This window comes from Thermobia domestica, chromosome 8 (assembly GCF_964235325.1).
Source record: "Thermobia domestica chromosome 8, izTheDome1.hap1.1, whole genome shotgun sequence".
NCBI classification, from domain to species: Eukaryota; Metazoa; Arthropoda; class Insecta; order Zygentoma; family Lepismatidae; genus Thermobia; species Thermobia domestica.
The window spans coordinates 118,758,449-118,784,884 of record NC_137461.1 but is presented as its reverse complement, the minus strand read 5'-3'; the positions used below and the strand labels follow the sequence as shown (position 1 = coordinate 118,784,884).

Here is a 26,436-nt window from a genome sequence, read left to right as displayed (position 1 = left end):
CCCGGGCTACTCCCTGAATTCATCCCTGGTTACAGGTCGTACTTGACTTTTGCTACAGTTTCTATCCACGCCTCATAGCGCTTCATGATATTAAGTCCTAGTAAAGAAAAAATTATAACTCAGAAACCACTCAAGTCTCAGTGATGCAATTTTAACAACTTGTTACTGCAAAACTATCGTGTATTTTGGGCAAATTTCAGATTATTCACTTGGGTTGTTCCTGAGATATTTGATGGTGAAAATACACGATTTCCGAAAATTCGCAATGTTTAAAAAATTCCAAGAATTCAAGTATATGGTTCTCAGACCTGAAACCTGAACCCGTTGTCTATTATCTAGTCTTTATGTAGGCAAAAAATTGAAGGTGATTCTCATTTATTTTGTTTCAAAATGTACATTCCAAAGCAGACATTTTTAGGTTTCCAACATCAATGTTCAAAGTTTTTCTCCCCGACGTTTTGAAATACGTCTCAATATCCAAAGAACTCAGAATGTTGTCCATTCCATTATCTTTCATATGGTTTTGATTTTAACTCATTATCTTTATAAGTTACAGCGTTTAACGGAATCCTCTGAAAAGTGCAAAATACGCACACGCGCTTATATAAAATGGCCGCTACAAACAAATCTGCGCGGCAAAAAAATAAATGAATATCCGTTTTCAACTCCTAGAATATGGTACAAACTTAGGCAAAAAAATTAATCAAAAACTAAATTTTGTCAGCAATCATTGGTCGATTTAATTTAGATTGACCTGGTGGTGAAGGAAACTAAACTTCATGGACGTATCAAAAACTGAAAAATCATACGTGAAGGCAAAAAGGTTAGCTGAAGACTGTGATGCATGGAAACTGGAAGGCAGCCAGTGACCTACAATAAATACAGAATACTTATGATGACGATAATGATGATAGTTAAACAAAAATGAAGTTTTGAGTTAGGTCCTAATCACAATTTGGGCTATGCATCATATTGCTAGTGCCACAGTGAAAAACTTGATGAGCATGTACTTTAGTATTGAGATTCATCTTCATAATTGGCGTGAATATCGTACGGCACAAATTTTTCAGGTTTACAAAGAAATTTATTTTTCTCAAAAATTACGCATAAGGATTTACACTGACTCATTTAATTTTGTCTAGTTCAATGCGAAGTATGGATTGGTGTATGTCTTATATTTGGATATATTTTCTTTTAACTGTTAATAATATTGTAGGATATTGTAGTTCCTTTTGAACCGTACGAAATTTATGGTTTGTTTTTTGTTCTTCACGGTGTACACAATGCGAATACCCTGTTCGTTTACACAAAGTTTCGGAAATTCCACGCAAAATGGCTGGGGAGGAAAGGAATACATTGAGTATATTTTATTATTATTGTATGCAATGACGCCCGCAGGATATTTTCCAAGGGGTAGGCAAGAGGCCGATTCCAAAAAGGGGGTAGATGATCAACACGTAAGAGCAGTTGTGAAAACACACACGTTTGCGCATAATACATTAGCTATATATAAACAGCAATTATTTACCCACATATCCTTATTACTTGCAGTAGATAAATAAATTACACCATATAAAATAAATATATTTAGTACTATAGTATGTGAGAGCAAATTAGCATGTCTTGACACGTAATTTTTAGAACAGAACACTTTTTGGGAATCCAGAAGGAAGGGGGGCAAATGCTGCTCCTTGTCCCCTCACTGATGGCGTCCATGATTGTATGCTTTGTTTGAACCTTTGGACACAAGTACCGAAATTTAGTTTATGAAACTTTTCAATATTTTCGTTTTCTTTTCATCAGTTAATACAAATCCTTCGTTCACTTGCAACAATTAAATATGGGTGACACAGAATGGGGTATAGATGGAAAGTCCAGTAAATATTGGCCGATGTTTTCCCCTCAATTCGGCGGGTTTTGCGATACTTTTCGATTTTTATTAAAAATAGTGTAAAAACTTTAGAGCAATGAAATATTTATTTTCTTGAAATATGAACTTAGTACTACAGAACACAACATTATCAACCTGTTTTATCACTTGTATGTACCTTTTTTATATTTGTTTTAAATAAATGTACCTTTTTCAGTTATGAAAAAAGTCCGACAAGCATGTGAGTTTTTTTGGCGCATTACAGCCCTTCACCTCTGGTGCTTGGGGTCTCGGGTTCGATCCCAGCCCCCGCCAAGTGATCTTTGTGGTGGACAAACACCGTGTGCGTGGGTTTCCTCGGGGTTCTCCCGTTTCCTCCCACTTTCTTCATTCCACAATTTCATTCATTATTCATCATCACCGTCTCCTTTAGCCTCACCGGCATAAGCGTGGGACGTAAAACTCAAAGATTTCATTTCATTTCATTTTCGCTCTGCACTGAACTGGATGCACTGACACCTTTTTTTTTTTTTTTTTTTTTTTTTTTTTTTTTTTTTTTTACAAGTACTAAAAGGATCACAAAGTATATATGAGAAGACGAAAGTCGTCTACAGATAGCCATCCAATGTTCAAGTTAAAGGAAATTTCATTACGTCGGGGAGACGTGATCCGTCCACTGAAAAAAAAAAAAAAAAAAATAAAAATAAAAAAATAAGAAAAAGATAAAATAAAAAAATATCACGGCTATGTGACGTGCTGAGCACTCGAATGTTTTAATATATCTATTTCTTGTATTTCCAATTGGACTACAGAGTGAAACTTTCACAAAACATAAAACTGAATAATTATGTAAAGGATTTCGTCACTTCCTTTTTAAAAATCTATTTTCTGTTATTATTTTATAAATGCTATGTTTTCTGAAGTTTGCATAATCATCAAGATAATATTGTAGATCAAAGTCAAGGCTACGTCATGTTGTTGGTTTATTTTCACGGCTAAGTTAAATTTCTTCATCCAAACAAAGAGGCCCGTCAGGCAATTTTTTCACTACGAACAAGTAAGTAGGCTACTTAATATATATGCATTTTCACTTATTAACTGGCTAAAATTCCCTAGGAATTAACTTCACAAAACACAGTTAACTAGATCTTGATGCTTGCTTCATACTTGCTTCACCTTGACATTCAGGTCATTAGAGTTGTATATGTGTGTATTATTTTGTAAACATACACAGTTCTGCGTTTAGAGTAAAAGTGAGTTGAGAAGTACTAATGTAATTTATGTTGAAATGATTACTGTTGTTGAAACAAGGGTAAAGGAGCACTACATTTTGCTGAAGAGGTACTATATTTAGTTGATCATTTCTGCTTCACTGGTTGATTATTTGGACTTGAATTCCCGCTTGAGCACTGAAATTATATTAGATATACTCCCATCCTTTACTCTGCACAATGCCTTGAAACGAATGCGAAATTTTTATTCCCTTTCTTCCAATAGTTAGCTAGAGCTATTATATCAGGTGGCTTTGTTAATCGAGTAAATCCGTTAAAGTGTAACGGATAACGGTGAATTTAAAGGTGGCTATTTGTAACCCATCCAATACATGAAAGCGAATTTTTGAAAGTTTTTTTTTTTAATTTTATTTTCCCAACAGATAGCCAGAGCAATTATTTCTACCAAGTTTATTAATAGGCCAATCATATAAATAATAACAATTTTTTTAAGTAATAAGTAAAAACTTGTATCTCTTATTGAAACGTTTGGGAGAGAGAAAAAAAAATCCCAAATGTATATTCTTTGCAAACCGACAACAATATTGATTTAATAGGGCGTCAATACTTTTATGAGGATCCGCGTCGTTTACTCTTTTCCAACACTTTTTCTTTCTGCTTGCTCGTTCAGCGCCCTGTTGTTATCAACGCCAAGGGCGGCCCCTCTCGCCCACCCGTAAGTACGGCTCTGGGTGCAAATCATCGAAAACGACTGATATTAATGTCCAATCCATAGTTTTTGACGTTGCTGAGATGAATATTGGCTTTTCACGCCGCTTGTTAGACTACTAATTTTCTTTTGTTAATATGAAAATATATTTATATATACGAGGATAAGTAAAAAATTATCCACAATGTGGCGATAACTTTTCTTACATTGTTCAAACTGACCTCTCTCCTCATTCATTGTATTGTCATACTGTTGTAGTCATGCTATGAAAGTTTGATCCTAATTTTTCTGTTTGTCTTTCTTTTGTTGCAGATACATCATGGACGCTCCGTTAGTAGTTTGCACGAAAGAGGAACAACAAGCACTTATCCGGTTTTAGAAATGAAATGAAATGAAATCTTACGTCCGACGCTTATGCCGGCTAGGCTAAAGGAGACACTGATTATGAATAATGAATTAAATTGTGGAATGAAGAAAGTGGGAGGTAACGAGAGAACCCCGAGAACCCCGACAAAGTTCACTTGACGCTAGCTGGGATTTAACCAAGGACCCCATGCACCAAATAGTAAACGCTCTACCACTAAGCCTCCTTGGCACCCGATTTTTGTGGTCGGAAGGTGTGTCAGGGGCCGCAATCAACCAAAGACTTTCGGTACAATGCAGAAACAAAGTGTCTACAAATGGATAGAAAAATTCAAAAATGGCCACATAAGTGTTACGTACGAGAAATGAGCCGTAGATGGTCGTCTGGCTCCTTCCTCGTGTGTCATATTTATGCAATCAGTTTGGAATTTTTCATGGATTTCATGAATGGATTGCGGCCGCTGATATGAGTACACCTTCCGACAAAAACCGTATCACTACTCGTTATTCCTATTTGATGCAAACTTCTAATGGAGCGGCTATAATCTATCTGAAACAAAAGGAAGACAAATGGAGGAATTAGGATCAAACTTTCCTAGCATGACCACAACAGCATAAAAATCAAATAAACGAGGACATAAGTTAGTATGAACAATGTAAGAAAAATTACAGCTACATTGCGAATAATTTTTGACTTATCCTCGTAAATAAAACGAACAAAGATAAAATAATATTCAGTTGAAGGAATGAGTATAAAATGAAAGTAATATGACGCTTCCAACAGCTAAACGAGAATTTTTTGTTCACACATCGAGGGTTATGGCTGTAATAATTATGTAATGGAAACTCAAACCATAGGAACGAGTGAGAAATGTAAGAACAAAACAAGACAAAACAAAAAACTCATCATTTTGTTTAACGTCCCATGATAACCCAACTAAGGCTAAAGAAAATGATGATGATTGCAAGTGACTAGTGACCGATGAAAGTGATGGAATGTTGAATATACATCAGTGATGGTGGGAGGAAGTGGGAAAACTGAGAAATTTCCCGGTCACGATGTTAGACCATCACCAAACTCACACAGAGGTACAAAGTGCTCCGTACAAATGATCATATCAATAGAGATACAGAAAAAAAATCCCTATTAAAATTTGATGTAATCACCGCATGCTGCAATTACGGCGTGCTGTCACTCTTACAAGTACGCAACAAGTGCAGAACAGTGCAGAAGAGTGACGAGGGTTTTTGCGAAAGTACTGCCAAACTTTTAAAACATAGGTTTCTAGAGCAATCTAGTTTCTATCCTATCGCGTTTCCAACCATCCCTGTTCCATGAAATCCCATAGATGTTCTATTGTCTCGCTTTCGAGACGAGACGATAAATTTCTCGTCTCGTGGACAACACTACAAGTTAGCAATTTTGTTAGAATTTGCAATCTATAACATGAAACAATAATATGTAACCCCTATAATAAGTGAGATAAATTGATCTGATGCGAGATAGATTCCTTAAAGCTAGTAGTTACAATATTTACAAAAAAGAAAATTCGGCTGCAACCATAACACGAATCGAAACAGTGGGAAAATTTGAGATTTAGCGAAATTACCTGTTCTGTTTTAATAACTAAATTACATTTAAATTACTTGTGAATGTATGTATGTGATATTTAATATCTAATATCTTCTAGGTTTATATTTCCACGGATATTGACACTTCGTAAAATTTCCAAGTGAACTTCATACATATCTAAACATGTTTCCATGGAGTAAAAAGACAGAGATTCCTGGTCGGTTGGACGGAAAAACTATTGTTATAACTGGCGCAAGCTCAGGTATAGGGAAAGAAGCAGCATTAGATTTAAGTTCCAGAGGTAAGACTAATTACGTTTACATTCTTGTTGTAAACTAATCATAGTCACTCATTATTTAAAAAAAAGAAAAGAAAAGAAACTTGTTCTCTTACATTAAGTAGAAATAAACTAAACAAATCAACTCACCCTTCGGGTATCTAGTCTTATTTAAAATAGAAGCACTAAGGTATAGTGATGAGCGCAAGAGTCTTGGTCTTGCAGTTTTTGCAAGGGTCTTGCATGCAAGACCAAGCCCAAGAGCAAGGCCAAGACCAGGAATACCGATGCAAGACCAAGACTCTTGCGCAAGAGTCTTGCACAAGTATTGGTACTACTTAAACTTTTTTTATAGAATGTGAAAAAGGAGAAAAATCATTACATCTTTTACTTGAATATTTTGCCTTCAGTAAAAATATCGCTGTAGTGAATGTGTTCCCAGAAGTTTTATGCAATCCGTGTGAGTCGATCTGCGCCTGTAGCATATAGCTACAGTATATTGTTTCCTGAATTGGTTGTTCGCGTTTGCTGTAGATATTGCTCGTTTTCAAGCCACACAGGTGTCATCTTGCGGAATGTAAGCTATTTTGGTGAACAAACATCGTGTGCGTGGGTTTTCTCAGTTTTTTTTTTCGTTTCCTCCTACTTTCTTCATTCCACCATTTCAGTCATTTTTCATTATCACCGTCTCCCTTAGCCTTGGTGCATAACTGTGGGAAGTTAAACTAGATACTTCATTTCATTTCAAAGCATACTAGTGTGTTCTTCTTCCAAAACTGAAGAGACATGTAGTATTGAACATCGGTAATTCCGTACACAATAGGTGCTGACTACATGGGTATGGCCTTGGCTCCAAGACTCAAGCATCCGTTGGAAATTTTTAATGTGTGCTCATAAAATTAATATCGAAATAACATTTTCATGACATTGATGAAAACTTAGTGCATCTGACCGCAAGTTTGATTTCATGGGCGGATTTTTATTTGTTGAATAATTGTTTATCAATATAACTTTTAGTCTCCTTAGGTGTACGGCACATCGAGGATTGAGTGATATAACATTATACTACAACAGTAAATCTATATTAGAAAATTGAAAGTGACTTTGTTTGTGACTCCTAATCTCTTGAACCACCCGCTCAAGATCGATCAAATTTTCAATATAGATCAAGTTTGGAATGTTATTTGTCAGTTCACTTTGAAGGAGCAAAGTATGGGGGGAAGAGGAGGGGAAGGTATACAACATCAAAATAAATAAAAATAAAAGTGACTAAGTTTGTGACTTAATAATTCTTGAACCACCAGACAGATCTTAATCAAATTTTTAACATTTATGAGATTCGGAACTGAAAAGTTTTTTTTAATAGTTTCACTTTGATGGCAGAACCTAGGGGATGAGGAGGGAAGGGAGAGGTATATATAAAAATAATTGAAACTTAATAACTCTTGAAATACTCGAACGATCTTTTGTCAAATTTTCAACATAGATGAAGCTCAGGCCTGACACGATTTTTATCATTTTACTTTGACGGTGCAGCATAGGGGATGCGGAGGAGGGAGATATATGTAAAAAATAAAAGCATAAGTGACTGTCTTTGTGACTTCATCACTCTTGAACCAGCCAATCGATCTTTATGAAATTTTCAACATAGATGAGGTTCGGATTTGGAGTGTTTTGTATTATATCACTTTGAGGGTAGAACTTAGGGGAGGAGGAGGGGAGGGGAAGTGTACAAAAATAAACAAAACTTAATAACTCTTGAGCCACCCAACCGATCTCGATCACATTTTCAACATAGATGAGGATCGGACCTGAGATGGTTTTTGTCATATCACTTTGACGGTGGAGCTTAGGGGACGGGGAGAGGAGAGATATTTAAAAATGATCGAAAATAACCGATATTAGAGTGGAGTCTATAGTTCTGGGGGCCGATGAGATAAACAGTGACACTTCCGATGCTGTTTAAATCCAAATTAAGCCCCGTAGCTTGGCGGTGGGAAAGGAGATATCTAAAATGATCGAAAATCAATATTAGTGTCGAATTCATAGTTTTTGAGGTCGCTAAAATGTACAGTGATACTTCCGATCCCGTTTAAATGCAAATTCAGCACCGCAACTTGGAAAGGGGGAAGAAGGAGATATATAAAAATGATCGAAAATGACCATTATATCAATGTCTAATTCATGGCTTTCGAGGTCATTGAGATTGTGCCGGTGCTGTGTCATCAGTTATAGCTCAGAATGTGAAATAAATAAATGCAATCAAATGGGGATGGAACTGATGCACAACACGGTACTTAACTGTAAAATTGTGGTTGAATTTAAATAAAATTCAAATGTTTTTAATTTAGAAAATGACTAGTTGGGGAAAAGGGTGAGAGAAAGAGAAAGGTTATAATAAAAGAATAGGAATGAGCACTAGCCTGACATATCCAATGAAGCTGGTGTCGTCCTGGTCATCTGGAATGAATATCTGGAGAAGTCTGGATTAGCTGGTGACAATCAACATCTGGATCTTAATCCTGTTGAACTGCAAGGGGCGTCGATAAGCGTCTTACGATAATGTCCTTCTACATCTTCATTCTACTACTCTGATGACAAACTTGAAGGTGTCTGCGGCGATGAACCGTCAGAATGGTACTCTTTGACTTGTGGAGTCGGTGGTCCTCCAATGGTGGGATCCGCTTCTCTCCGATGATCCTGCACCTCTCTTGATCGCGTGTCGAATACCCCTTGTTGTTCTGTTCCTCCTAGTTTTGTCCAACTCAAGAATGATGACTTAATCGGGAAGTATCAGGCTGTGCTCGAAGGTATGCGGAAAGGAAAGAAGGAAGCTAGTCGAGTTTATTTAACAAATATGCATTTACAACAGGTGTCTGAGAATGTACACTTCTAGTCAAAGTTTTCTTCAATAAGTTTCCAAAAGTTCATGCTTCTTTATATCAAATACACAGTCACTTCATTTCCAATAGACAGATACTTCACACCCCCTCCTCGAAATCAAAATACACGAAAATTTTAATTTTTCGTAGTAGAAAAAGAAAAAATAAAAATATTGAAGAAAGTCAAAAAAAATTTTGTTCGTTAAAGGTAAGAGAGTTCTTTGTGTAACATATTGTTTGTTTTGAATTAATCCTTGACCACAAAAGTACAAAATGCTGAATGTGCGTTCCTGAAACAGTTCATATAGTTCAGTAGGTTGACCTGAAGATATGACGACAGCGTCTCTGGGAAAATGGAAAATAAGAAAAAGAAAAATAAACATTAGTGCTTGCATAATATCATTGTGAGTGACATGTGTTAGTTTGGAGTTCCGTTAAGTGCTCAGGGAAGGGAAATGAAAGGTAGGAATAATACTAAATTTAATTATCACTTACACAGATTATCAAAACTTAGATGCGTATAATAAAAAATCATAATCAAATAAATAAATATTTCATAATCCAATGTAGACCTCTATATATATATATATGTTCCTCTAATGCAGAAAATAACATCAATATCACACGTGACTAATACGCGAAAAGAAAAAAAAACGGTGTAATACTATCTAGCTAACCAAAGATAGTAAAGTTAGACTGCACAAGAAGGGTACTGATTTCAGTTTGAGAAAAATGAGCTTTAAGTTATTTAGGCTTAAAGCGTCCGTAGACTGGAAAAGAATTCCAAGATATGGTTATAGCCCCATATACTGGCTGTAATCAAACTATATGAAATCAGCACGACAGAACTATTCACCACATATAACCTACAACCCTAACTAACATATAAATTTTTCTTATCTTCATCTTCTTTCTTCTTAAATATTGTCCTCTTCTGGCATCGAATGCTGAACATCAATCATGGCTTCGAATCTTAGACATCTGAAGGGATGGAGCATGGTTTTTGCGATCTTGACTTCAATCTTCTTACATCTTCTTAATATATCCATCGAAATATCTATCCATATACGTGTCGTTGGTTTTCTTCATTCTTCACATACTCACATTTGAAAAAAAAATAAAAGTAAGAAACTTCTGTAGTGATACGCTGTCCAACCAAATGAAATGGTACAATTCTTGAAGATACTAACATGTTCCAAAATTCGAAGTATTCCAAGTTTCAAAGTGTTCTAAGTTTTCGAAGTTTACCACCGGTGGATTTGGATGCACAAATCAAAACCAAGATAAACTAACTTCCAAGCGTGGCCAGTGCTAAAAGAAAGTTCATCATCCATCTACAAGGTGTTCCTATGCACAATCCAATCTTCAAGAAAAGTAATCCACATACAAGTTACGTACGGACAGACGGACTAACAGATTCTTCATCAATGGGAAAATATATGGGGAGTAATCGCTGATAAATGTCCCAATTCTCTCTATCATAAACACAAAATACGACACGGTTTACGTCATCAAGATGTTCCTCTAAAAATATTCTTGTTGTAGCCAAGGCAATTTTGGCAGCTTCTAACTTCGGAAATTTAAATGCTCCAGTGGAAATGTTAGGTAATACAATTGTAGATAGATCATTCTCCAACATCACTTTAAAACAATTTTTGTACGTCTCTCGTAAAATCTTCTTGTCTGAATTCCGTGGTCCACATGTCATAATTACATAATTAGCTGGTAGACGATAACCATTGGCAATTTTCGCTTCTCCTGGCTTCAATGATGATATGGTTAAACATTCTTCTAAAAATTCAGATCCAGCTGCGTCTTGAATGGCTTTATCTGCACCACCTAAAGGAGTTAAGGTTTCATTCGTTGGATTTACTAAGGCATCTGCTTTTATGTCCACTATGTTACCTTTATAAATACTAATCTTCTGATTGATGTCAGTATTACAAGCAAATTTCGGTTTTTCTTCTGTAGAATTCTTCCCTATAGTTGCCCACGTTGGTAGATTTTCGGCAATTACAACATCCTTAATATGAAGAGAAGGGATGAAAACTTCTTCTTCCAAACATTGTTTCCTGGGGTTGAAAATCTCTTCAGTTGGTGGTCCTTGATGGTCTTCGCGTCTCGTCTTCTTCTTTTTCATCGTATGGTCTTCCGTGCAGACGTTGATAGGCATCTCTTCGTCAGAGTCTTCAAGGTGGTCTTCCTCTTCCGGGTTTTCCTTCTCATAAAACTTCTTCAATCTCTGAACTGCTATGCTGTCTATCTTGTAAGATCCTCGGGCGGTCTTATACTTAACAAAATATGAATTTGGATTTTCTACACGTTCAATTATGCCTGGACCAATAAACTTTCCGCTGAATGCTTTGGCGTGACCTTTCTTTCTTGTGATGTCTAATATCCAAACTTTTTCTCCTTCTTTAAAAGCTGGTTTCGTATGTCTCTTGTCAAAAAATTTTGTCGCCGTTTTATGACGTTTGTAAAGATTTTCTTGCGCTTTATCTCTAATCTCTAATAATTGCTGTAAACGAACGGCATTTTCTTCGTATTGACACGGGGTATTTAAAATTGCCTGATGAAGTAACCTAGGTTTGAAGCCAAAAAGACATTCAAATGGTGAAATTTGAGACGATAAATTCTTGGTGACGTTAAGCGAAAAAACTATGGGCTGTAATAAGTCAATCCATTCTCCTAAATCCTTGTCACATAAAGCTGATTTCAATCGTTGTTCTATGTTTCTAATACTAATTTCACAAACACCATTACTATAATGCCCATGTACATTTACAAAACGCATGTTAGCACCAATCATAGCACATAATTCTTTAAATAGTCCACTAGTGAATGCACTGCCTTTGTCTAAGACAATTTCATAAAAAATTCCAAACTTTAAAATTACTTTATGATAAAGAAATGAAGCCAAAGTACTTGCTGTAACATCAGGAAGGGAATCTGCAATTATGTATCTAGTACAACTGTCTACTACAACTATCATATATTTGTGATTTAACATATTATTGGGGGAATAATTCCCAGCTACATCTATGTGGATGCGATAGAAAGGGGGAACGGAGGGATAAGTAAGCAATGTACCATACGGAGAACCAATTTTCGATTTCGATACTTGACAAATCGTACATTCTTTACACTTCTGATATATATATTTCTTCATGTTGGGAAAATACACTGTTTTTACTAACATATCATAGGTTTTAGAATAACCAGAATGAGATGATCCCAATGCTGACGTATGACAAGCATTAAAAACTTTATAACGCAAAGAAGTAGGAACTGCAACTAAAAATCTTATACCTTGAGAAGTTTTCTGCTTTCTATACAAAATTCCATCTTTAATAGTAAAATATAATGCTTGGCGTTCTATTTTAGGATTTCTATTTTCTTTCTGTTCCAACCAAGAAAAAATATCTTTAAAAAACGGATCTTTACGCTGTTCTGTTGCCAGATTTGACTCATTTAAAATTGAAAATGAATTTGTGGTCTGAGTAAACAAAATTTTCGGATCTTCTTGATTCTTTTTCTCGTCTTCCAAATCTCTAGGGGGGTTAGAAAAACGTGAAATGGCGTCTGCCTCTACGTTACTGGAGCCACTGATATGTGAAATAGTGAAATTATACGATTCGATCTCACTCAACCATCTAGAAATCTTACTTACATTCTTTGTTTGCTTCAAATAAATTAAACTATGACAATCTGTCTTCAAATAAAAATGACGTCCTAAAAGAAAATACCTAAATGAACGTAATGAGTACAATAATGCTAGTAATTCAAGCTGATATGGGTGTAATTTTTTCTCGCTAGGAGACGTTGCACGACTACAATAACTAATAGGAACTAGATTTGTATCGTCAGGTGAATTTTGAGGTTGTTTGATTAGTCCAGAAAGAGCGAGTTTGCTGGCATCAAAATAGAGATACAGAGGATAATCAGGCTTGTATCTCATGAGACAAGGTGCTGAAATGATGGCTTGTTTAATATTATTGAATGCTGTCTCCTGTGCGTCCTTCCAACGAAAAGGAGCGTCTTTTTTCAACAAAGAAAGTAACGCTTCTGCTAATTGACTAAAATTAGGTAAATACGAACGAACGAAAGAAGCCAATCCTAAAAAACTTTTAACTTGTTTCTTTGTTTTGGGACGTTGATAGTTGGAGATTGAGTTAATTATCCGTTTCGAAATAGACAAACCATCTTTACTAACAGTGTGACCTAAAACATCTAATGAAAAATATCCCAATTTTGTTTTTTCTGGGGAAAGCTTTAAACCAATTTCTTTTATTCTTTGAAGCAACATACGAGTTAACTGCAAAATTTCATCAAAACTATCACTAGACCAAAAATAATCGTCAACATAGGCAAATATTTTATCTTGTGGAAGACCTTCCAAGGTGAGTTTCACTAATCTGTTCATACCACTAGTAGATGTCTTGACACCCTGAGGCAAAAAATTAAAATGATACGATCCCACGCCCGGAATCGAAAAAGCTGTAATAGGTTTAGATTCTTCAGTGAGGGGAATATTAAAGAAAGCTCCAAAAACGTCGCTAGAACATAGATATTTGCGTCCTGCCAAATTAGTCAAAATATCCTGGATAGGAGGAACCGGAAAACTGTCATTAACCATTTTTTTGTTCAAAAATCTCCCGTCTTGTATAAATCTATACTGTCCATTCTTCTTTTTAACAAGCATTACCGGAGAATTATACGGACTAATACTAGGTTCAATGATCTTACTTTTCAATAAAATATCTACTTGTTTTTTGATCTCATCCCGTAGATGAAATGGTATCGAAAATTGGGGTCGATTTACTGGGATATTGTCTACTAATTCAATTTTATGCTTATATCCTTTAGCACAACCATAATCAAATTCATTCCAAGAAAAACTAGAATAAAATTCCTCTACTAAATCATATAATTGCTGCTGTTGATGTGGCAACAATTCAGGGTTAACATTTACTCTATATTTATCATAACCTTCAGGAAAAGATTTCGTATCTACTGCATTAACTTGATGAACCTTGTTATTAGTGGTATTTTGTTCCTTAAAGTTGGTATTACTGATAACATTTTCGGCAGAACCCAAAACAACATCTTTTTTCAAGTAGAGTTTACTTTTGGTAGGATTAATCACAGATATTACCGGATGAATTTCGTCTACAACTGATTTACGCACAAAAATTTCTGCCTGTGTATCAATTAACTCATTGGGAACTAATAAATTGCGATTTCCTGCAAGATCATTTACTTTTTTCAATGTAACTTGAACACTTGAATTTGGAGGCAAAACAACAGAGCGAGCCACTAAAAATTGAGGTTTATATAATTTTGCTATATGGTTAGAAATTTCTTCAAAAGAAACGTATGGCGGCAATTCAATTCTTGGAGGAATACCAAATTTAACAAAACTAAAAGAATTCTTATTGTGATCAACCATTGCAAGATGACTTTTCAAAAAATCTTGGCCAATTATGCTATTATACGGAAAATTATTATACACTCGAAAAGGATGCGTAAAATACTGTCCTCCTAATTTAAATTTCACTAAAGCGATTTGATCACTTCCTTGAGAATTTCCAGTGATACCACGAATAAAAGTAGTTCCTTTGAGTATTTTATGCTTATTGCTTAAACTATTACCAGAAATTAAGCTGACAGTGCTGCCTGAATCCAATAGAAATAAATGCGGCTTATTATCAATATATGCTTTAACATGAGGCAAATCAGCTTCATATTGAATAGGAACATAATATCGCTTACTATTTCTAACATTATTACACATATTATTGTCTACTTTATTCCTATTATTCGATTTAACATTCTCATTTACATTGACAGAAGCATAAGGCAACGGATAAGCAAAAGATGGAGAGGATTCATGAATAGGATTTCTTCGCTCCAAACGCGAATGCTCATAAGATTGTATACACACAGATTTTCCTTTGTGTGCGTGAGAAACTTTCGCGAGCGCTGTTCTTTGCACAAGATCTTGTAACTGGACTTTGATACTTTCTAACTGAGCTATCAATGTATTTTTTTCTTCAGGCTGACTTACAATTTCATTTTCGTTCTGAATATTAACATCTAAAGTATTTTCTTTTTGCTGTATAGCATTATAACTAACAGGATGTATATTGTATTCGTTTGTTATTGCCAAGGACTTCAATTGCTGACTACGCATGCTGACAAGAAAATTAACTCTTTCCTCTAGACCTAAGGACTTTGCTAACTCAATAACAGTCTTATACGATTTTCTTACAACTACAGAATAAAATGAAGGCAATAACCCATCGATTATCAAGTTAAGTTGTTCGGTCACTGGCATCTTCGGATCGTACTCGAGTATTAATTTCCACTTATGAAAAATGTAATCTAAGACAGATTCAGAATTTAACTGCTCTCTATTTCTCATTTCTTGCTCTAAAACTTGCGAAACTATATTATCTTCATAAGCCTCTATTAATTTCTTCTTAATTTGAACATACATGAGATTATCATATTCTGCGGTTGATTGTAAAGCTAGCAGATAAGCACGAGCCCCATTTTCTAAACAATACGGCAACAAATGACGTTTCTGTACATCACGTAGGTTATGAAGGACAGAAAAATCCTCAAAATGACTAAAAAATGATTGAACTGACTCGTTCAATTTGCCGGAAAATTTGGGGGGTTCTACTAAACGATCTATAGCAGAAGACATAACACTAGTATTCTCCATTATATCTATTTTCAAAATCACACTTATAATAAATATCTTACACTACTATGTATATATATCCAACACCACAAAGAAAAACAAAATATAATAACTTAGCAAAATTTTCTCTTCTCACCCATTTATCATTCGATTAAGAAACAGAAAAAAAAATTACTCTAACAGAGCAAATGAATAAAGTAGCGAGGGTGGGGCGGGTGGGTTAAAAAAAAACTCTACTTAATTTCTCTCGACAAACTAAAATTACACAGTACAAATTACTCAAAATTTGGGATCTTAAAGCATCTACCGAATATTTACAATCTTAATTTATCAAAATTTTAGGATCGTAACAAAGGCGTAAGCCTCACAACATCTCCACCATGTGCCGTGTTGTGCATCAGTTCCATCCCCATTTGATTGCATTTATTTATTTCACATTCTGAGCTATAACTGATGACACAGCACCGGCACAAGATGAACAGTGACATCTGATGCCGTGCCTTGCAACATGTGGGAGGAGGAGATATATAAATTTATTGAAAATGGCCGATATCAGTGCTGAATCCATAGTTTTCGGTGTCTCTAAAATGAACAGTGACGTTTCTGATGCCGTTTAAACCCAAATTCAGCCCCACAACTTAGGGAGAAGGAGGGGGGAGAAATATAAAAATAATCGAAAATGACCGATATAAGAAAGCACTTTAGTAATAATAAAAAGTGACTGATTAACGAAAATATTATTATTATTATTTTAAAAAAATTAACCCAACGAAGTGGGTAATTGATTCTAGTAATCCATATTCACAAGTGAGACTGATTTTGTACAGTTATCTTAAATAACTTATAGTTTGATGTAGTTATTTTGTATTGCTAATATAGGTCTAAAGTATACAAATTGAGTTTATAGAACAGGGATAGACAGTTGAATCGTTTTAGTTTTTGCTCAAATTATTCTAAAATATTAAGTTTCGATTATAATAATTACTTTAATTTTTTCTCTCTTTTTTGGTCGATATGCTAAACATATCATCATAATCATCATCAAAGCTATTCTGCCATTATTGGCAGGTTGCTTGCTGCAACTGAGAAACTTCGATGTACGGTGGTCCTCAACTAGTCTCTTCGTCTTAATGTAGCAATTTTCTGTTTTAATACCTTCCTTCAACTACAATCTCCTGTGCTCTTTATCTCTCTTTCCTTTCACCATACCCTCTAGCACGTCCTCCACAATTCTAACCAGTTCCTCTTTCTCCTCTTATCAATATCTAAAATTCTTCTTTTTTCTCCTACTGCTAATATTTCTAACACCTTCTCATTCACTTTCCGTTCAACACAGCTAATTCTCTCCTTTCTTCTCCATGCCCAGGTTTCGAAAGTCTGCAATTTTTTCCATCGCTTTTGCGTAATGTCCATGTTTCTGCGCCATTGGAATCAGTAAAACAAAATCTCAATATTTAATTATAAGTTTGTTTAATAAAAAGATTAGCTAATCGGGGTTGAAAAGAAAAATCTGACGCCTTTAGAGTGTAAAAATAATTTTGCAGTTCTTGGTATTTCAATAACCTGTACCGTTTTGATTTTCTTTCATTCGTCTCAGGGGTAGCCTTCCCAGTTTGGGAACCAGTTTAGTGTTGGATCTGTTAAAAAATATAAAAAGATTACGAAACGTTGTGATTTATAAGTAGGGAACCGCGGGCACCTAAAAAAAAAGGTTACGTTGTACACTATTATTATACTTACACGAAGATAAACTATGTTAGATTTAGAAACAAACATTGTATTTCCGTTACTATTAGAGCATTGTAGAATTTATTATCCCTTATATCCAGAGTAAAATTTACCTCTGAAAAGCATAAGATTTCTTAAAAGCAAGACTTGCAAGACTCTTGCAAGCAAGACCAAGACCAAGACTGGGTGTGCAAGACCAAGATCAAGACCAAGGGTTCCAGTGCAAGACCAAAACCAAGACAGGGTGTGCAAGGCCAAGACCAAGACCAAGACAGGGTGTGCAATGCCAAGACCAAGACCAAGACCACACAGGTCTTGGTCTTGGTCTTGCATTTGCTCATCACAACTAAGGTAAAACCGTGTATGGCAATGAGTAATACCTTTTGAATATAAGTGGATACCTACGTTTTCGTTTCGAACCACAATGGGGAAAATAAATCACATGTATTCTGTAAAAGATATTTTATCAAAATATCTTCTTTTTCTTTATATATTCATAATGTTTGAAAGTTTCAATAGAAGAAAACAGTACTTAGTACATATTTATTTTCAAAATTTATGTTGAATAATATTATAAAGGAATTCAATTAGAACAAAGATATTTACGTGGTAAATATGGTGTAACTTCGTTTCACTGTCAACACTTTCACAAGGAAATTTCGTATTACTCAGCACTGAACCTTCGAACTTCATCTCGAAGAGCAAGGCTATCGCAATTTCAGAGCTACATCTGAATTCATAATTTACATTATCAAATCTTATCAGGCTCTTATCTGTCATAACAGTATTATAAATATTAATTTCAGTATTACAGTATTTGAATCTAAACATTATTTCACAGATTTATGTAGCAATCCATGAAAAGTTTACGGAAAACGTGAATACGTATTCAAAATACGTGAATAGCTAACTTCTTGTATAAGCAATCTACGTACATAAAGAATGCATTTTTAGAGCAATTGTAATGTTTTAACATGGTAGCTATCTATACTTCACAATCTGCCTATTCTCGTTAAACCAATGGCCTATTTCTCAGAGATGTCCCAGCATATCCCTTTGAGACCAGTAATGCGGGAATATTATGTGTATCTTAGTTCATAAATTGTATTATATTTAGGGACGCCTGAAATAATTTGGAATTAGTCAATTATAAATAACCATGTCGAACAAGATCATTCTCACTTGTAGGATATGCACAAGTCGAGACGAGAATTCAAGCTTTCTCGTCTCGACTTGAGTCAAAATTTCCGTAGAAGAAACAAAAATGATACGAGTTAAAATAAGCTAGAATGTTGGAAATTTACAACTTTCTGATTAAAATGCAGAAAATGTCATAAGTTGTAAAGAAAACAAGGGACAATCAAATAATACTGACGATGAGCGGACGGTAGACGAGGCAATATTTTTCTGCATTTTCAAACTTCCTAACTTTAAGATCACTACCTTTTTTTATGCCTTGTGAACTTTTAATGTTTGGATGCTCATCAGTTGTGCCCCTATTTTTTCGCATTTTTCAAAATATTGCAAAAACAAAAATTAATCCTATGATTTCTCTATGTAATTATTTGTATTTAGTACTCAGAAAATATTACTGAGTAAAATAGTTTGTGTTGCCAATATGTTCCCTTTTCTGAAAGAATGTCTTCAATTCAATATTGTAATTTCATTAGCTTAGAGAGGCAACCTGAGTAAGTATGAAGAGCATCTCAAAAATATTGGTTATTTTAGTAAGTATTATTTTCTGTTCTTTAGAAAATTAAACAAAGAAACGATAGTATTACTATCTTATTTATGATCGATTTTGAAAAACAAAACGAGAATGGGCTCACAAGCACCTAAAGCTTTAATACTGAAATCATAACTTGTTACAAAAAATGATTCAATCATATTGTTTTATACTAATGAGATAAGAGTCCCAAGAAAGTGAAACGTCTGTTTTATTTTTTCGCCTGCTTCAGCCTTTTCCTTTAAATTTCTTTGGAGGGGAGGGGGGGGGGAGAGTATGAAACATTTACTTTATTTTTCACCTATATTCAGAGCTTTTTCCTTTAAATTTCTTTGGGAGCCTCCAAGATAATGAAACTTTTATTTTATTTATTTTTAATCTACATTCAGTTTTTTCTTTAAATTTCTTTGCAGGTCCCCAAGTGACTGAAGCCCTAAGCTATAAATTGTTTAACTTATACGGAAATCCGACACTGATTAGTTTTATTAGACACATTTTTCTGTTGTTTCATCCGTTATTTGGTGTAATATTGATTGACAATTACTTGCGTTTACATTTAGGGTAGGTGTGGATTTTAAACCTTGACGGCCCTTGTACGGCTCATGCTAACAAGGTTCCTTAGTAACTATTTTTTACCTACTGTCGGGGGCCCCCACAGAGTGGGGCCCGAGGCGGGGACACCGCTTGCCCCGCCCTTTCGCCGCCACTGCTAGAAATACTAAGAAACTTGTCCAAAATACGAGACTGTCTGTCCAAAGATACCAAGCTACTCCTGACACAAACGCTGATACTATCTTTGTTTGATTATTGTGATGTTGTGTATGGCCCACTTCTGACAAAAAGCCATGCCATCCAGATCCAAACGATACAAATTTCATGCATCCGCTTCTGTTACAATGTACAAAAATTCAATCATATTTTGCCTATTCTGAACAGCAATAGCATGCTGACAATGTCCAGAAGACGACATTTGCATTATTGCTCTCTCATTTATAAAATTCTTAAAACAAGACGTCCCGCGTATTTAAATAAGAAACTCCGTGCTAGATCAACTATTCACACTCACTTAACACACAAAAGAAATACGTTTGATATTCTACACCATAGACTTAAGCAAACCACTGTGACATTTTTAGTATTAGCACCAAGGTCATGGAATGCTCTACCAAATGCAGTAAAAGAAGCTAAAACATTTAATTCCTTCAAGAAGATGTTAAAAATTTATTTACTCAACCAACAAAATTTAAGTTCAGGTACCCATGATTTGTATTCTATCACTTGAACCACGTAAATGAAATCAGACTTGACTTGGTACATATTCTTTATTAAATAATGATGCATTGTAAAAATATATCATCCTCCCCCTTGCATTGTGAATCACAAGCATAACTTATTTTGTCTCTATGTTATTGATCGGTTTGTGGTTGTTTTCATGTTTGTATTTGTATGCGTTTTTTCTTTCTTCACTTGTAGTATTTGTGCGTGTGTGTGTGTTTTGTTAAAAATACCACTTTTTTCTTTTCTATTTTTATCATCTTAATGATTACCTGTTTTTTTTTTTTTTGTTGGATATCACCGTATCTTTTGTACTCGATTGATTGTAACTTTTCTTGTATAACTCAATGTATTTCCTTGACAAGGGTTAGGTGGTAGAGCAGCAATATGCTGAACCTCGCCCGCTTGAATAAAGCATTTTTCAATTCGATTCAATTCAATACTACTGGTGTATAGAGAATTTCACCCAGGATGTGTTCAAACACTTAAGTTTACATCAATATTTTAAATTACAATAGCACTTAAAGGTATGTTGCCCAATTATGTATGAACCTTAAATAATGCATCCACAAGTGACTATTTTTACGTAATAGTTAATAAATCTCGATTTCGAGAGGTTAGGTATTAAATTAAGGGATTCTCTACTTTTGCTCATAATTAATTCTGGTATTGATTTCAAGGCAGAAGCTCCTTCTGCCTGAATATTGTTTCGAAATAATTTTAAAATTCATTTGAACCAACTCGATATTTCTAATTACATTTTGCGATATTCAGGATATTGTATCGTGTTGTTAGTGGTTGCATAATGTTCATTAAATACGATACTCAAGAAACATCATGAGTACTAGTTACCAATGAAAGATTTGGTCTTATTACTAGGTCCTATGCATAATGTAGAAATACAATGTAACTTACAATCTTGGAAACATAATGTAATGCAATGGTCTAACCTGAACCTTTGACGATGAAGAGAAAAAGTACGTTATGCTTCCTTCTATTGCTTAAAGACTAAATTAAGTACAACGAATAAACATATCTGTGTGTGAGTGGAAAAATGAAAATGAAATGAAATCTTTAGTTTTACGTCCCACGGTTATGCCGGTTAGGCTAAAGAAGACGGAGATGATGAGAAATGAATGAAATGGTGGAATGAAGAAAGTGGGAGGAAACGGGAGAACCACGAGAAAACTCACGAGCACGGTGTTTGTCCACCACAAAGTCCACTCGGCGCGAGCTAGGATCGAACCAGGGACCCCAAGCACCGGAGGTGAACGCTCTACCACTGAGCCACCGCTTTTGGAGAATACACCTCTGGAAGCTAGACGATCCATGTGGTTCATGTATGATGGTGTTCCACTACATTTTTACAAGCAAATTCGTGCATATCTTGAGACTAGATTTCCTAACAGAAGGATAGGAAGAGGTGGTTGACTTGTCAGGCCTGCTCGCTCCTCTGGTCTAAATCCATTGGAGTTTTATTTGTGAAACCATTTAAAAGATGTAGTTTACGCGATGGAAGCTTATGGTGTGAAGGTTTAGAATAACGTTTACAAGATTGTTTTCCAGGGAATTCGTGATAAATCTGAAATATTGGAGAATGTATGTCGATCGGTAGTGCGTTGCGCTCATTCGTGTATTCCAAATGCTGGAGGACATATTGAGAACGTATATAGAGTACACAGAGACGAGTAAGGAGAATATTTGAAACACTGAACATCAATTGATTAATGCATCATTTTTATGCTAAGTAAAATGATCATACAGTATATTCCATTTCTATTTATTTACTTCCATTTACTATATACTAGTTTTTTCATGTTTCATGTAGGCTGTGGTGTGCACACATAATTTTTACACGAAGAATTTGTTAGTGCTCTACGCTGTGATTTTTACTTAAATTCAGTCACTCGTAGATTTCCTACCGATGAGTGATAAGGATAATATTTTGTTATTTAGTTCGTAAGTTAAAGCCCAATGTGTAATATCATTGTTCAGAAGAGACCAGTACGGACAAAGATGTTACACTGTATTTATTTAAAATATTACATCTTCCCATGCATTATCACAAAACCTTATACCACGCACTCGTGGTGTGCGTGGTTCGTCATACCCCTGTGTATCATCCAACGAATCAACATAATTCATTACAACCCGCATAATAATACTGCGTATGATACAACATACGAGGTTAAGTAGGGTTGGCGCCTCAGAGTAGCGACGGTACGAGTTAAACCTTTGTCCGGTAATTTTCACATTCTCACTACTTTTCGAGCGTTTTCGAATTCCTGTCGAACAAATGCCAAGATGGTACTACATGAAGGACATTGCCCGATAATTATTAAATCTCATTTTAATTTAAAATGAATGTGTATATCATACGTGGTGATTCAAGACAATATGACCGTTATCTATCTAAATCCTACAACAACAACAACAACAACTACTACTACTACTACTATTTATAATAATAATAATAATAATAATAATAATAATAATAATAATAATAATAATAATAATAATAATAATAATAATAATAATAATAATAATAAATAGATAGATAGTCTGTACTATTTTCCCCTTTCGTTTGGTTTCCTCAACATGGCATTTCCTGACAACTTTTCGTCGATAAAGACCCTGTGGCACAATCAGATATTATTTTTAATTGGAAGAGTAAACATTTAATTTCCACAAATATGTTTGTTCAGAAGAAGGGCAGACACTTGAATTTCGATTAAAGTCTTCGGTAGGTTCTCGCTGAAAGTTGTGCATATTACCCCTTGCGTCCTAGTACCTACGCCACTGATTATTGCATTATGTTTCCACGATTGTTATTGTACATTTTATCTGTCTACATAATATATAGACCGAATAATAAGAGTACTCCTTTCATTGGTAACAAGTACTTATGATGTTTCTTGAGTACCGTTGTTAATGAAAATTAAGGAACCACACACAACACGACACAATATCCTAAATATCGCAAAACGTAATTTCAAATATCGAGTAAGCTCAAACGAATTAATGTTACCTGTTGTGCTATTGTGAGCTTCTTCAACACGAGCTGATTTCGACCTACTTTAACTAAAAAATAATCAGGAATCCCCCTTCCTTTGGAGAATCCCTTTTTTCCACATTGCTTAATTTTGTAATGTACATTTTTGGATAGAACAAGTATGACTTCTTTGTAAATTTAATTTAGTGCCAGTAGTGCGCTTGTTGGTATTCGAATAAATGTCTTTTTCATTTTCTCCACACTTTTATCATTTTGTAAGTCCGAAACTACGCCCACAGTTACAGAGGACATTTCTTCTTCTTGTACCCACCCTTAGTTTTTTTTTTTTAAGCAATTATCGTTAACGCTATAAATATAACTCTGCAAGCGAGTAAAATCAGGAAACCAACATTTCTGTCGGGAAATTTTCAAAACTATTACCCATTATTTCCTTGTTTATGGGAATGTGCAAACTAGATTTACCCAAAGGAAAGGTCACTTATGAATAAGAATAGCTTCAGCTTTGCTAAATTCAGTTTTCTACTTTTTCATTGTAAGTGAGAACATAGTGTAATTTTTTCCTCAGATACTATTACAGCAATGAATATGATATTCATACGGGGTCCTAGAACTTTAATGGTGGTATGCCTTAGTTTTGTTTGGAAATTTTTAGTACTTCCTCATGTTATTTTTTTTATTTTTGAGAGTATTTACACTAAATTTTTACACCAAACAAAAGACAACTTAACTGCAATTCAAACGAGATATAAACCGTCGGCTTTCTACTTTAGAGAGTGAGTTATATGTATTTCAATAAAACTATAAGCTTTCTCTAGAAGAGGAAAATCTTATAAAAAATGGAAGATTGAAATGCAATTTTCTGTCAAACCAATAGCGGTCGACTTGTAAAAATTTGCATGAGCATTTTGACATGCTGAATACAATCAGAAAAGGAAAATTAAGTTTATTTTTCTGCCACTATCAGAACGTTTGTTTCTTAGACAGTCTGCAGAATGGTAATCTTAAGATATAAAACTAGGATAGAGGAACACATGACCAGGTCCATTTTCCAGTGCCGGAGATTTGTCTACTTTTTCATAACGCGGATCTTGCGAGTGTGCTTATTTAATCACATAGCTTATGAGCATAATGGCAGAAAAGTAGGACATGAACTTGGGAAAACAAACAAGCAAACAAAAACTTGGGTCCAATTAACGTTAGAACGATATCCGTCAGGAAAAAATGTCAGGAAGGGTTCCCAGAAGAAACATGTTTTGGTTCATTGGATATGGAGAATCAACGAGTATTTTAGCACCGGGGTAACTTAATATGAGATCATCAGAAACACATGGGTTCTCATAGCGAATCGACCGTATGCTAATTGTAAAGTCATGAGGGAGCCTTATTTCACACTCATATATCCAGTATATGTATCATATTAAAACCAGTTGAGAATGCTCCAAGAGAATTGCCAGAACGAACTTAAAAAGAATGGAGAGATGGAATGGGAAGGATAACTGTCATTGTTCCTACATGTAAAAGTAAATCTTTTTATCCACACCTCCTTCTGTGTATCGCAAAATGTCCTCTCTATGACTTACGGTTGCCGAGAAAAGGCTCCTCAAATCTCCCAAAATTCCAACTTTTTTGGCCAATATATGGGGAACGGTGGCCAGTTTCTCCAGTGGCCACCGGTTACTATTTGGTACCAACATATTCACCATTCTCTTAGGTATTGACCGACACCAATATGATCTCTCTATGACTTACGGTTCCTGAGATATGAATCTTTAAATCTCCCGAAATCAACTATTTTTTGGCCAATATGTCGAGAACGGTAAGTCGTAGAGAGATTATGTTGGTGTTGATCAATATGTAAGAGCATGGTAAACATTTTGGTAGCAATACTCACTGGCGACCACTGGTCAAACTACTGGCCACTGGGTACTATTTGGTACCAAAATATTCACCATCCTCTTAGATATTGGTCAACACCAATATGATCTTTCTATGAGTTACTGTTTCCGAGATATCAATTCTTGAATTTCCCGAAATCGGAACTATTTTTTGGCCATTATATCGGGAACGGTAAGTCATAGAGAGATTATGTTGGTGTTGATCAATATCTAAGAGCATGGTAAAAATTTTGGTAGCAATATTCACTGGTGACCACTGGCCAAACTAGTGGACACTTGGACAGTAGCCACGGGTTACTATTTAGTACCAAAATATTCACCATCCTTTTAGGTCTTGATCAACACCATCATCTCTCTATGACTTATGGTTCCAGACATATGGATTCTTAAATCCCCGGAAATCAGCCATTTTTTGGCCAATATCTCGGAAACGGTAAGAGTAGCACGAAAAATTCCATTACTTTCTCAGTTAGTTTTTGATGCTCTATCGAGACAGACGAACAGATATAGAGAATTCACTAACGAACCTTTTAAGTTCGTTGAAAATGAGGAGCACATTGTTCTTTGCAACTTGTAAAATTCGATGTGCTTCACATTTTTATAATGATTTCATTTTAACGGTTTAACAACACATTTTCAGATATTAGGTTATTAAGAGTTTAATAATGATCTTATCAAGTATTATTTTCTTTTCTTCTGGTATGAGAAAAAATATATTACAAATGGCACACTTAAGGTAATATCTAAGGTAACTTTACTGTTTCATTTCTAGGAGCGAAAATAATTATGCCAAGCATTGACATAAAAGGTGCGGAAGAAGTGGCTCAAGAAATCTGGGAAACGACTGGAAAGGAAGCGATTGTTTTGTTTCTTGATCTGGGATCATTAGATTCTATTCGTAAATGCGCTTCTCATTTGATTCAAACCGAGGACAAAATTCATATCCTCATTAACAATGCTGGTAAGTAGAAGTCTACATTTTTCAAATAATTGAACTCGTAACAATCGATAATCTCCGAGAACACTTTTGCTGGTAGAGCAAGAGGTTGCTGGGAGGAGGCAAAAAGACAAATGAGTTCTGAATTATGGTATCAAGAAAAAAAGAATCATTTTTGTTTCGGATGGCCTAGTGCCTGGCCGTAGACTTATGAGTGGGAAAATCCAGAGTGTAGTCTCTCTGTACA

The 26,436-nt window shown here is 35.0% G+C and overlaps 1 protein-coding gene across 3 annotated transcripts in view; it reads left to right on the top strand.

Moving 5' to 3' along the window:
* Positions 1-2,799: 2,799 nt before the first annotated feature.
* LOC145693164 (retinol dehydrogenase 12-like) overlaps positions 2,800-26,436 on the top strand; it is a 52,195-nt gene continuing 28,558 nt past the window's right edge. For 2 of the 3 annotated variants that reach the window (XM_081768920.1, XM_081768918.1), the window contains exons 1-3: positions 2,800-2,927; positions 5,866-6,048; positions 26,025-26,213. In XM_081768920.1, the coding sequence (XP_081625046.1) occupies positions 5,931-6,048; positions 26,025-26,213 (307 nt within the window). In that variant the 5' untranslated portion in view covers positions 2,800-2,927; positions 5,866-5,930. Of the gene's footprint in view, positions 2,928-5,865; positions 6,049-9,264; positions 9,369-26,024; positions 26,214-26,436 lie in introns of those variants that run through there. The other variant, XM_081768919.1, reaches the window with a different exon arrangement.